The following is a 12,571-nucleotide window of genomic DNA, read 5'->3' as shown; positions in this document are numbered from 1 at the left end:
ATTTGCACAAATCCGACTTTTTTTTAGGAAGACCTCGGAAAAATGAATTTATTACTTATAAACTTTTTGAAGGCGAAAAACTAATAAAAAGTATTTAAACTATGGAGAATCCTTTGATTTTGTTTTGATTTCGTTCAAGTTATTGTTCAATTGAGATGAGTGGATCACAATCACAAGATTTCACATTGCACGAAGCTGCCAGAGACGGGAAAATTTTAACCGTCAAAGGATTGGTAGCAGAAAATCCCAAATTGGTATTAAAGAAAGATTTAGACGAAAGGGTCCCATTACATTGGGCAGCATCATTTGGTCATTTAGAAATTGTTTCTGTTTTATTAAATCCTACAAAGTTCCAATCTGATTCAATTCCAAAAGAGCAAAAAATTAAACCATTCACCATTGATATTGATGAATTTGTTGATGAAGCTGGTTGGACCCCATTACATATAGCTTCATCAGTGGGTAATTTGGATATTGTACAATTATTACTTAAAAATGATCCAGAACCGGATGTTAATTTACAATCAAACAATGGGTCAACTCCAATCCATTTAGCCACTTCCAAGAAACATTTGGGTGTTGTTAAAGAATTAATTAAACATGGTGCTTCTGTTAGAATCAAAGATAAAAGATCACAATATCCATTACATAGAGCTGCTTCAATTGGTTCATTACCTTTAGTGGAAACATTCATCAAAGAAGGGAAATCTCCTATAAATGCTAAAGATAGTGCTGGATGGACTGCAGTACATCATGCTCTTTCGGAAGGACATGGTGATGTTGCAGTATTGTTGGTTAAATCAGGTGCTGATTACAATGTTGAAGATGATGAGGGATTGACTCCTTTGAAAGTGGCAGTTGACGATAAAGTAGCACAATACTTTAAAGCTGAATTGAAAGCTAATGGCTATGAAATATGACAAGATTCTTAGTAAATTACAATCTAATTTAATCTAATTTATTCAATTCAAACGATTCTTTTGTAGTTTATCATTATTCGAATGTGTCGCGGATCACTTTCGGATTTCTATGATTCAGAAAGTTCAAAGAAAAGTAAAATTAGATGAAAGGCTGCTTTAAAAAAGTAACACCGACAGAAACTTCCATTTCAGAAGGAATATTGTATTGGATCGGTATTCTTTTACTGTCATATTCATCACATCACTCATCACAGATCTATCAACACATCTACACAAATCAGAAACTTTCATTTCCAGAGAACTCAAGGTTTTCTATACGTATAAGCATCCCCCACAAACCGTTGACGCTGGTACGTTTATTCGGTGGATAGTTAAACAAATCATCAACTTTTATTGCATCATTTTCTTTATCAAGATTTATATTCATACAGAACCACATCAGTTCTGCTCCACAATATCCTATTATCATTTCATCCATTGTTTATTCTGCATATATCTTAAAAATCAAGATCTTGATACCAAACCCAAAAAGAAAGAACTCAAATAAGCATATACAATAGTTCACATCTGATTAAAAGAAACTTCCCACAAGATCACTCAAATCCAATACAATCATAATCTTCATCATGAATAAACTTCGAGAAGTTTTCATTGCACCAAATGAGTTGAACGTAATACCCGGTGCTAAACCACAATCAACTTTAATGTCCATCTTGGTAGGGTTATTTGCTGCAGTTGGTGGATTCATATATGGTTATGACACGGGTATAATAAATTCAATAGCAGAAATGGAATATGTACGGCAGCAATTTGCTTCAAATGGTCAATATTTCACAGCAAAGGAAACTTCATTAATCACTGCAATTTTATCCTTGGGAACTTTTTTTGGTGCTTTATTAGCTCCATTCACTTCAGATAGTATTGGACGTCGTTATACCATTATATTTTCATGTTTTTTAGTGTTTATAGTTGGGAATATTTGTCAAATTGCTGCAACTGGTATTCCTTTATTATGTATTGGAAGATTTATAACTGGGCTTTCTGTTGGGTTAATATCGGCAGTTGTCCCATTATATCAAGCTGAAGCTTCACCAAAATATGTTCGTGGTGCTATTATCTCAACTTATCAATGGGCCATTACTTGGGGTCTGTTGATTTCAAGTGCTGTTTCGCAAGGGACTCAAGATAAACACGATTCTTCATCATATAGAGTACCCATTGGTATACAATTTTTTTGGTCGCTAGTTTTAGGAACTGGTATGATTTTCTTACCAGAATCTCCAAGATTTTGGATATTGAAAGATGATTTAAATAAAGCTGCTTATTCATTATCTATTCTGAGAAGAGTTCCACCTGATGATCCTGGATTAATTGAAGAATTAGTGGAAATTAAGGCAAGTTACGATTATGAAAATTCATTTGGTTCTTCATCTTTCATTGATTGTTTTAGAGATGGTGAAGGTCGTCCCAAGCAATTGAAAAGAATGATTACAAGTGTTACACTTCAAGCAATTCAACAATGTTCAGGTATAAACTTCATTTTTTATTATGGGGTTAATTTTTTCTCCAAAACTGGTGTTTCTCAATCTTATTTAATTTCATTTGTCACATATGCTGTTAATGTTCTTTGTACAGTACCGGGGATCTTATTAGTTGAACTAATTGGTCGTCGTAGATTATTAATTGGTGGTGGTACAATTATGGCTGTTTCAAATTTTATCATAGCTATTGTTGGTATTACGACAAATTCTATTGTTGCGAATAGAATAATGATTTCATTTGTTTGTATATTTATTGCATCTTTTGCCGCATCATGGGGTCCAACTGTTTGGGTTTGTTCTGGTGAATTATTTTCATTAGGTGTTAGAGGTCAATCAGTTGCCTTGGCTGCTGCAACTAACTGGTTGGTTAACTTTGTTTTTGCTTATATTACACCATATTTAGTTGATACAGGTCAACATACAGCCGCTTTAGGGACTAGGATCTTTTTCCTTTGGGGTGGTTTGAATTTTGTCGGTGTTGTGTTTGTTTATTTTATGGTTTATGAAACTAAAGGATTGAGTTTAGAAGAAGTTAATGAATTATATAGAAATTGTTCAAGTGCAAGATCATCAAGAAAATATAAAGATAAAGTTCATGTACCAAGAAATGATGATACCATGAATGCTACAAATTCTGATCATCAAGATGATGATAATAATAATACTGAATTACAAAACATGACAAATATTCCAGATGAGAAAAAAGTGGAAAGTTCTTCAAATACTTCAGATACTGCAGATTCACCAGGTCCACACTCTAGTGGTGATCCAACTTCAAACCAGCAACATCAAGATCATCAACAATTTCAACAACTACCATTACCATCACAACACTTCCATCAAGCACGTCCTCAACAAAATCATCCTGGATATCAAATAGATTTCGGTTATGGTTTAGGATTAAATGGACAACAAAGGGGACCACCTTCTTTAGCATCAGGTTCAGATTCTGATACAGACTCAGATTTTAATGATCATGAAGATGAGGATCGGACTCAGTATAGTTCTTTATCAGAATATGTATCAAGGTTAAGTTCACTGAGTCAAAGACGTTCTTCAAATCAAACTGGTGTTACTTCAAATACTGTTCATTCTAGAAATATAATGGAAAACAGTAGCAATAATGATGCTATTGAGGACCAGCAACAACAACATCACCATCAACAGTCACAACAAAATGATGGATTAACTAACAGCAATGAACAAACAAGCAATATACACAATCCGGAACCTGAGGTGTCAGATCAAAGCTCAACCAACTCATCGATATTTGATCAATGAAAAACAAAAATACGTTTATGATTAACTGGGTTAAGTTTATAAACTTTTTACGATAATTTAATGATTCTATATTTATTGAAATTGTCTCAGATTTGTGTCAGTGTATATTCTCGCGTGAAGCCAATCTGAACTGCTACTTCAAGACCTTTCTTTCACCTTTCACTATGGTATTTAATTAACATATTGATTAGAAGCTCACAGGGTAATCGTGATCTATCGCGCGGCTGCGGCGCGAACCAATATGAAATATATTTAATTTTGTAACGAATGCGCTTACAACATAAATTAAGTATCCTATTGTCCAAACCAAGAATCAAGGAAAATCCAATCTCAACTTTTGACTTTTATCCTTCTACAAATTCAATTGAGAGGGCGCTCAGTTAATTACTTGTTCAGCTAGGGAGGACAAATAGAAGCGGTTGACTTGGTTGTTTTTACTGTTTCATTGAGAGAAAGAATTATCATACGTTTCATTGTCAACTACTTGAAATTAACCGCTGTGATTGAACAAGCCATTACCATAAACATATTCAATCAAATAATCTCAAGCTAAAAGGATAATGAGCACCAAAGTAAACGGTGTTGAACCTGTTGAGGTCTCTGATCCAAAGTTGTTGTTTGGAACTAAACCAGTGAAACCATCAAAAGATTTGATCAAATCCGTTGTTGATCCAAGAATCAAGGCAAGCTCTAAAAGGGCTAAATCAGAAGGCAAATCGATTACTGATAGACTATTTTTTTACTTGTTCCATCTTATCTTACTTACAATATATGGATTCTATTCAATTTTCAGATCATTACAATATGTCAACAATAGAATTAGAATAAAGTTCTTGAACCTTGCATATAATCCATCCAAAACACCACAAATTATTAGAGATGATGTTAACAAATTATCCAAATTACCAAAAAGACTTAGCGCCGTGTTGAACTTAAAACCTGAAGAAGAAGAAGGTGGTGGATTTTATGGTTTATTAAATGATGCATCTGAACTAACTACTTGGACTTTAGCTTCAGGTATTTCAACTTTATCAATCTATGAATATGAAGGTACATTGAAAAATAATGTTGAAGATTTAAGAGCTGCTATATTTAAGAAATTAAGAGATTATTTTGGTCCAACTTCAATTCCAAAATTTGTTGTTAAAATTCCACATTTAAACGTACAATTCTATGGTTTAAACCATGATGATGATGATAATTATAAAAATGATGTTATTGATATTGAGGTCAGTTTGTTATCAGTTGAAGATGGTAAGGCAACTATTGTTGAATTAACCAAGACATTGGCTGAATTGGCTAAAAAGAAGGAAATTTCTTCTAAAAACATTACAGTTGATTTAATTGATGGTGAATTAACAGAATTAGTTGGAATTGAACCAGATTTAATCATCTTATTCACACCAACATTAGCATTACAAGGCTATCCACCATGGCATATAAGATTAAGTGAGTTCTATTGGGAAGCTGATAATGAAGATGTTACATATGCAATCTTTTTAAGAGCTTTACAAAAATACTCAACTTGTAAAATCAATGTTGGTAAATAAGCTCCTTTCTTTTGTTATATGGTCAAATCGTATAGATTCATAAACTGTGGGAAAAGAAAAAGATTCACTAAAGATAATTCCATTCTTTCACTTCTGGTGTTCATTCACTTTTTAAATTTATTATCATATTTGGGTTTTAAGGGAATTCATTTTGTTGCTATCATAATCTGTTTTAATCAATTGCATTGCTAGGGGTATATAATATAAACATACAAAACATTATAAAAATATAGTTAAATTGCTTCATTTTATGTTATAATTAATAGCAGCTTGTACGGTGTAGCTACGCTATTCAATTTCTTTATGATCCGGCTAGATCTCGGAGGAAACATGATCGCGACTTTTTGGCACATTTTCAAAAGTACGTATAAACGATGCACATTGCAGAACTAAAGAGGACAACAGTGGCGTATATTAATTATTCTTGAAAGATTACATGTTACTAACTTTGATTTTCAATTCTATTCCCTGAATAACCATGCTCTTTTTCTTTGAATCACCAATCAATTCAAGTTTTAAAAGGTTTTGCACGTGACCGAGATCACCCGCCAATTCTTTTCCCGCGAATTCGCCCAGTTTACAAATTGAAATCGAGATTTTCAAAAAAATTAACACGTCCACCCCTTCTGATTTTGATTTTTAAAATGGAACTTTGAACTTTTGAACTTGTTATTTAAAGGGAATTTTGAATTTTAATTTGGTTGATTCAAGTTTCATCAAAAGATTATCATATTATAAAAGGTATGTAACCTATCCCGTACACATGATAGATACTGGTATCAACTAGGATCAGAAGTGATACATTTGGATTGGAATTGGTAAGATCTTGGTTGTTTTCGATCTGTTTCAACTTTTGGTTGTTTATCGACAATTGGAAATTTTATGGGAAAGCGCTACAAGAATAGGATCAACATAATGAAGAATGGAAGTAATCAAGTGATTTAAACGCTGGTTAATTAGTCCTTCCAATATATTCAACAGTTCTATCAGTTTTTATTGACTTATTGTTTCATTCTCGAGGTTTATCAGATTGCGTGTTTTGATTTTATGATAACGCTTGCCCCTAATGGTCAAAGCGCGCGTAATTATGAAAAATCAAGTACAATTGAATTCAAACCAATGTCATATGACATTCACAATGAAGATGATGATCTGATGATCTAGTGTTCTAATTAATTGATTGATTTCATCGGTTTCTTATTGATGTTTGTTGTTTATTTGTGGCGTTGTTTACACGCCTCCTTTTTTCCAATTGAAAGAACATCAAGATCTTTAATTTAATTCTAGAGGATCTATACATGTTAAATCTTTTTTTTTGAATAATAATACTAACAATTATAATTATAGATGGGTCTTTCAATCTCAAAATTATTACAAGGCCTTTTTGGTCGCAAAGAAATGCGTATTTTAATGGTTGGTTTAGATGCTGCTGGTAAAACCACCATTTTATATAAATTAAAATTAGGTGAAATTGTTACAACTATCCCAACTATTGGTTTCAATGTTGAAACTGTTGAATATAAAAACATTTCATTCACAGTTTGGGATGTCGGTGGACAAGATAAAATCCGTCCATTATGGAGACATTATTTCCAAAATACTCAAGGTATTATTTTCGTTGTTGATTCTAACGATAGAGATCGTATTTCTGAAGCTCGTGAAGAATTACAAAGAATGCTTAACGAAGATGAATTACGTGATGCTTTATTATTAGTTTTCGCTAACAAACAAGATTTACCAAATGCTATGAATGCTGCTGAAATTACAGAAAAATTAGGTTTACATTCAATCCGTCAACGTCCATGGTACATTCAAGCTACTTGTGCTACTTCAGGTGATGGTTTATATGAAGGTTTAGAATGGTTAAGTACTAACTTGAAGAACTCTGCTTAGATATAGTTGTTTTATATGTATTTTTTTTAATTCCTTCAAAAATGAAAATTTAATATAAAGATTGTTTGACATGATTTTACCAAATGAAATACATCTTTTTTAAAAAACAAAATTAAAGAACTATTAGCTTATAACTTTTTCAATTAACCTTACTTTTCACATTCCAAAACTTTTATCCAAAAAATCTCCAAAAAAAAATAACAATCAAAGAACCAAAGAGAAGAAAGAATAACACCAATAGAGTTAATGCATTTACAATAAAACTTATTAGTCATTATACTTTTTTTAACAATATCTTTTAATCAGTTTTTTTTTCTCTTTTCATTCTTATATGATTCTTTTATTAGAATCCTTGTGTGTTGTATTAAAATAAGTTGTCTAAAACAATATTTGGATTTGTAAATGGGGTATTCTTTACGTGTAAAGTAATGTAATTGTAGATATAATGTTAACCTCTAATCTAGCACGGTAAACAATGTATCTTGTAAGATATTATTCAAATGCCTAGTTCTATCTACAAGTGTATGGGTGTATTACAATTACTGGAGAAATAGATTTAATCAACGAGTCAAACACTTGTGGAAAGGTTAAGACAATACAAAATAAAATGTGCATAATCAGCATTATCTATGTAATATCTGAATTCTGCACAATAACAACGAAGAAATCTGTCAATTTTCACAGAGCCCTAACTTAAATCCTCCATAATCAGCTGACCAGTGACTGCCCTAAATTGTACACCTCTACACCACTTATAGTTATGCGTCTCAAACCGCTTTTCGTCTTTAAAAGAATCCCACTCAGAAAAACAAAAACAAACAATTCGCGACTCATCAAATTTAATGTAATAGCAGTTCGCGAATTCCATTTTTATTTACTATGGCAAGTTTGAAATGTTGCGTTTACCGATAAATTTCTTTGGAAAAATTTACCAACACACTCGCAGTTTGGTGGTTTTTTCAGAAAAAGCATATAGATTTTAACAACACTATTGTAACGAGTTAATAAAGGATCAACAAATAAGTTCAACAAGTTAAAATGGTATGTTTGAAGATGGAGATACAGGATTTATGAAAGAATACAAAGACAGAGTGAACTACATATATATTGGAACTGTGAACAATGAGATTATGAGTATCAAATTTATTAGAAATTTTATTGAATGGGTCATCAAGTAAATTTATAAAATCAAGCAAGGATATGAACATAAAAAGAGCATTATTGTTAACTACAAATGAATATGAAAGAAATGAGTATCATAGAAGATTATGGAGATTTAAATCAAACCCTCATAGAATACAATAAACTTTTGGAAGAATCCTGTATACTCGCAATAGAGAGAGTCAATATCAAATAAAGACTTAAAGTCTATGTTGTCACAATAATAATCACATAGAGAAAAGACTTAAGAGTAATCAGTATTATTATACCAAACGTTCATTTGATCAGAGTCTCATGTATTGCATTTCAAAATCCTTCTATGTTTGACCTTATGATCAAATTACTAACAAATTATTTCTTTTAGGCCGGTATCAACGCTTACGAATTAAGAACTAAATCAAAAGAACAATTACAAGAACAACTTGTTTCTTTGAAAAAAGAACTTGCTAACTTAAAAGTTCAAAAATTAACTAGACCATCATTACCAAAAATTCACACTGTCCGTAAAGATATTGCTAGAGTTTTAACTGTTATTAACCAAAACCAACGTGAAAATGTTAGAGCTTTCTACGCTGGTAAAAAATACCAACCAAAAGATTTAAGAGCTAAAAAAACCAGAGCTATCAGAAGACAATTAACTAAATTTGAAGCTAAACAAGTTACTGTTAAAGATAAAAAGAAACAAATTGCTTTCCCACAAAGAAAATACGCTATTAAAGCTTAAATTTAAAATTATGTTTTAATATATATAAAAGGTCATTATTAGTTTTTATTCCATTTTTTAATATTGGTATGAATTTTTTAATAAAAGGGAAAATGAATGTTTTGTAAAAAAAATTAAAGTTCTTGTATTTTAGATTATTTGTAGTTACTAGAAAAGTCGTGGTAATAGTGAATACAAGAGAGATATTAATTCATATTGCATTGTATTCATAATTTGTAATGGTGAGATAAACACTTTAAACATCCTTCATTGTTGAATCTTTATCAATTTGTTCTTGTTTAGCCTTTTGTCTAAATTCTAAAATTTGTTGTCTTAAATCTTCATTTGGTATAACATCTTCAAATTTTAATGGTTGTCTACTAAATGGATCTGTTGAATCACTTAATAAATGAGCTTTAATAGTTGAACGATCAATATTAACTTTTGATGTTGGTAATGTAACTGGATCTTTCATGATTGTATACATTAATGGATCTAAAAATTCATCAGGAACTTCACCTAATTCTTGTTCTTCTTCTTCTTCTTCTAATCTTTTAGATTCAGCTTTGTATGCAAATCCAATAAATTTATCAATAAATTCACCATTTGCAATATTTCTATTTGCTAAAATTGATTTAGCTTTTTCAAAAATTTCAATTTTAAAAGATCTTGAATCTTGTGAAACTGCTTGAATAAATTCAGTTTCTTTTGATAAATTAATGAAAACTTTTGATATATTAACTAATAATTCTCTTGGATTAAATCTATAATTCTCTGGATTTTTAACTTTTAAATTTGTACATCTTGGTCCAACTAATGAATCTAAATTATAATCCAACATACTTGCTAATCTACCAACAATTTCACTTTTAGTAAAAGCTCTTGGAACTTCTTGTGTAAATAATCCAAATAAATCAATACCTTTATTTGCTAATCCAACAAATGATTTAGCTTGATTTTCTGCACTTTGTAATCTTGATTGTAATTCTTCATCTGTACCTTCAATTGATGATTGACCTTTTAATCTTAATTCTTGTTCAGTTTGAACTGAATGAACTTCACCTAATTGTCTTAAGGCTTCATCTAATAAAAATGTTAAATCATTCAACATTCTTGCAACAAATCTAATGAAAAATTCTTCATTATTATCACTTTGCCATTTCAATTGATTTTGATATAATGGATTTTTCCAAATTTGTTCTAAAATTGATGATAAATGATAACGAGCATTAAATTTATCATAAAATTGTGAAGATGCACCAGTTTTCTCCACAATAACATAAAAATCTAATAATGCATAAAGTAAATTCTTATTAACTAATTCATTTGTATCAAAAATTTCAATCATAAATCCAGGTCTATTATCTTGAGTTGGTAATGAACCAATAAATAAAACTTCAACTAAATGACCTTTTAAATGTGGATTACCAATTAATTCAGGACAGCGTAAAAATGTAACTGCAAATTCAACAAAAGTTTGTAATCTTGGATTTAACAACATTGGATTCGCAATATATTTGGCAATATAATGACAATAGTTAATCAAACCTTCAATCAAATATTCTGGATAATATTTGAAAGGAATTGGTGCCTTTTCCCTGAAATAATCGGCACTATCAACATTTTCAAAACCAATAACATCTGGAACAAGAGGTAATTTAAGTGGAGCTTGAGGATATTTGTGAACTGGATCAATTAATCTAATCAAGAATGCACTTGCACCTGTAACAAATTCAAAAATTTCCAATTGTAAATCTCTATGAGTGAAAAATGAAACCAATGCATCTTTTTGAGATTTTAAACTTGATAATTGATCTTCTAATCTTTTCAATTGAGTTTTTGCAAAAAATTGCATTGGACTTGGTCTTGATACATGTTGTCTTAAACTTTCAACTTGTCTTTCAGCTTGTTTTATAGTGTTTTTCATTTTAGATTCTGTAAGTAATACACCACCAATACCATAATGTAAATAAGCTAAAGTTAAAAAAAAACAATCTGATATAAAATTTGGTTTTTCATTTCCAGCACTTGCACGAGATTTGAAATAATCTGAAGCTTCTGAATTTGTTGAATTAATTCTTGTTTCTTCAGTAATATCAATAAGTGAACTTTTACTGAAATAATCAATATCAATACGATCAATTTTAGTAAATCCGACATCTAAAAATGGTTGAGATAAACGAATTAGCACTAATGAAATGTTTGTAACAAATGCATTTGAAGATAATTTTTTAAAATCAGCATGATCACCTCTTCTTAAATGATTTTTATTTATAATTGTAGCAAAATATTTTAATAAATCATTTCTTGATTGTTCAGAGCCTCTTATAATTTTATTTGTAATGAAAAATAAACGATCTAATAAAATTTTATGTTCAGCTTGTAAAGATTCACCAATTTGTTTGATTTGTAACTTGGATTTTTCAGTTGATCTATCAAAATTATTATTTGCCACAGATTCTTGTAATGGAGATAATTTAAAAATTGGTCCTAAAATCGATGAAGTTTCAAAAATGGAAGGTTCAATATTTGGATTTAATTCAAATCCATCAATTTGTGTGAAAACTGAAGCAACAGATTTTTCATTAATAAACAATTGGAAAATATTCAAGATTAAAGTATATTGAGGATTGTTTAAATCTAAGTTTGGGATTAATTTAGTTAAAGATGGGATGAAAATATTTAAAAATTCCAATATTGTACCTTCTTCATTTGATCTATTAATAATTTGGATCAAAAAATCACTATAACTATTTTCATTACTAATGATATCTTTTAAAAATGTTTCAACATCACCATTTATAAACATATCAGGAATTTGGAATGAAACTAAACCATAACTTGAAGTTAATCTATCAATTTCAGTCAAAACTGAAATCTTTTGTTCTCTTAGTGGATCTTTTAATGTGATTTGTCTTCTTTCTTGTTGAATTTTAGACCAAGAATCTTTTAAATATTTGAATGGATTATTAACACCAATTTCTGACAATCTTTCAATAATAACACGATCAGTTAGTTCTGAATTAAATAAAGGATCTTGGTTTTCTTCCACCAATTCAGTGAATGTTTGTTCCAAAAATACTAAATCACGATTTGCTTTATCATTATCTAAAGTGACATTTAATATGAATTCAAAAGTTTTCTGTGTCCAAGCAGATATAGTTTCCTCCGGGGATGATTCATGTCTTGGTCTCTTTGGTGGTAATGAAGAAGCAGTAGATGTAGGTTCAGAGATACTAGTACTATTGGAGCTAGTATTATTAGTTGAAATTTGTGACTTTGTAGTGGTTGTTGGAATGGATTCTGTAGACTTTGCACTGATATTAGAGGGACTAGGACTTGCCTGTTGACTATTTAGCCTGGCTAGTCTTTTAGCTCTTATCTCATCAGCAGACATCGTTATATAGCCTTTATATCACTCTTTTAGCTCTTTATTGATCTGATATTAGTCTCCTTCAAATCCAAAGATAAGTAGTCAATTGTCGTTCAAAACACCTGAAAAAAACCTGGAAACCCACAAAT

At 30.4% G+C, this 12,571-nt stretch overlaps 6 protein-coding genes across 6 annotated transcripts; 5 read left to right on the top strand and 1 right to left on the bottom strand.

Moving 5' to 3' along the window:
- Positions 1–155: 155 nt before the first annotated feature.
- NAS6 (Nas6p) lies at positions 156–920 on the top strand (the record flags this gene model as incomplete). Its single annotated transcript, XM_011278393.1, has 1 exon — positions 156–920. The coding sequence occupies one exon, from the start codon at positions 156–158 to the stop codon at positions 918–920; it is 765 nt and encodes a 254-aa protein (XP_011276695.1).
- A 626-nt stretch (positions 921–1,546) lies between these two features.
- On the top strand, positions 1,547–3,742 carry BN7_984 (glucose sensor; the record flags this gene model as incomplete). The annotated part of the gene is made up of 1 exon (XM_011278392.1): positions 1,547–3,742. The coding sequence occupies one exon, from the start codon at positions 1,547–1,549 to the stop codon at positions 3,740–3,742; it is 2,196 nt and encodes a 731-aa protein (XP_011276694.1).
- Positions 3,743–4,302: 560 nt separating this feature from the next.
- NUS1 (ditrans,polycis-polyprenyl diphosphate synthase) lies at positions 4,303–5,292 on the top strand (the record flags this gene model as incomplete). Its single annotated transcript, XM_011278391.1, has 1 exon — positions 4,303–5,292. The coding sequence occupies one exon, from the start codon at positions 4,303–4,305 to the stop codon at positions 5,290–5,292; it is 990 nt and encodes a 329-aa protein (XP_011276693.1).
- Positions 5,293–6,639: 1,347 nt separating this feature from the next.
- On the top strand, positions 6,640–7,185 carry ARF2 (Arf family GTPase ARF1; the record flags this gene model as incomplete). Its single annotated transcript, XM_011278390.1, has 1 exon — positions 6,640–7,185. The coding sequence occupies one exon, from the start codon at positions 6,640–6,642 to the stop codon at positions 7,183–7,185; it is 546 nt and encodes a 181-aa protein (XP_011276692.1).
- Positions 7,186–8,223: 1,038 nt separating this feature from the next.
- RPL35A (60S ribosomal protein uL29) lies at positions 8,224–9,070 on the top strand (the record flags this gene model as incomplete). Its single annotated transcript, XM_011278389.1, has 2 exons — positions 8,224–8,226; positions 8,711–9,070. 2 exons carry the CDS (start codon positions 8,224–8,226, stop codon positions 9,068–9,070), a joined length of 363 nt encoding a protein of 120 aa, XP_011276691.1.
- A 235-nt stretch (positions 9,071–9,305) lies between these two features.
- Positions 9,306–12,446, bottom strand: UFD2 (ubiquitin-ubiquitin ligase UFD2; the record flags this gene model as incomplete). The annotated part of the gene is made up of 1 exon (XM_011278388.1): positions 9,306–12,446. One exon carries the CDS (start codon positions 12,444–12,446, stop codon positions 9,306–9,308), a length of 3,141 nt encoding a protein of 1,046 aa, XP_011276690.1.
- Positions 12,447–12,571: the final 125 nt, after the last annotated feature.

The sequence above is a fragment of the Wickerhamomyces ciferrii genome, contig 00020 (genome assembly GCF_000313485.1).
Source record: "Wickerhamomyces ciferrii WGS project CAIF00000000 data, strain NRRL Y-1031 F-60-10, contig 00020, whole genome shotgun sequence".
In the NCBI taxonomy this organism is placed as follows: domain Eukaryota; kingdom Fungi; phylum Ascomycota; class Saccharomycetes; order Phaffomycetales; family Wickerhamomycetaceae; genus Hansenula; species Hansenula ciferrii.
This window is presented reverse-complemented; position numbering and strand designations above follow the sequence as displayed.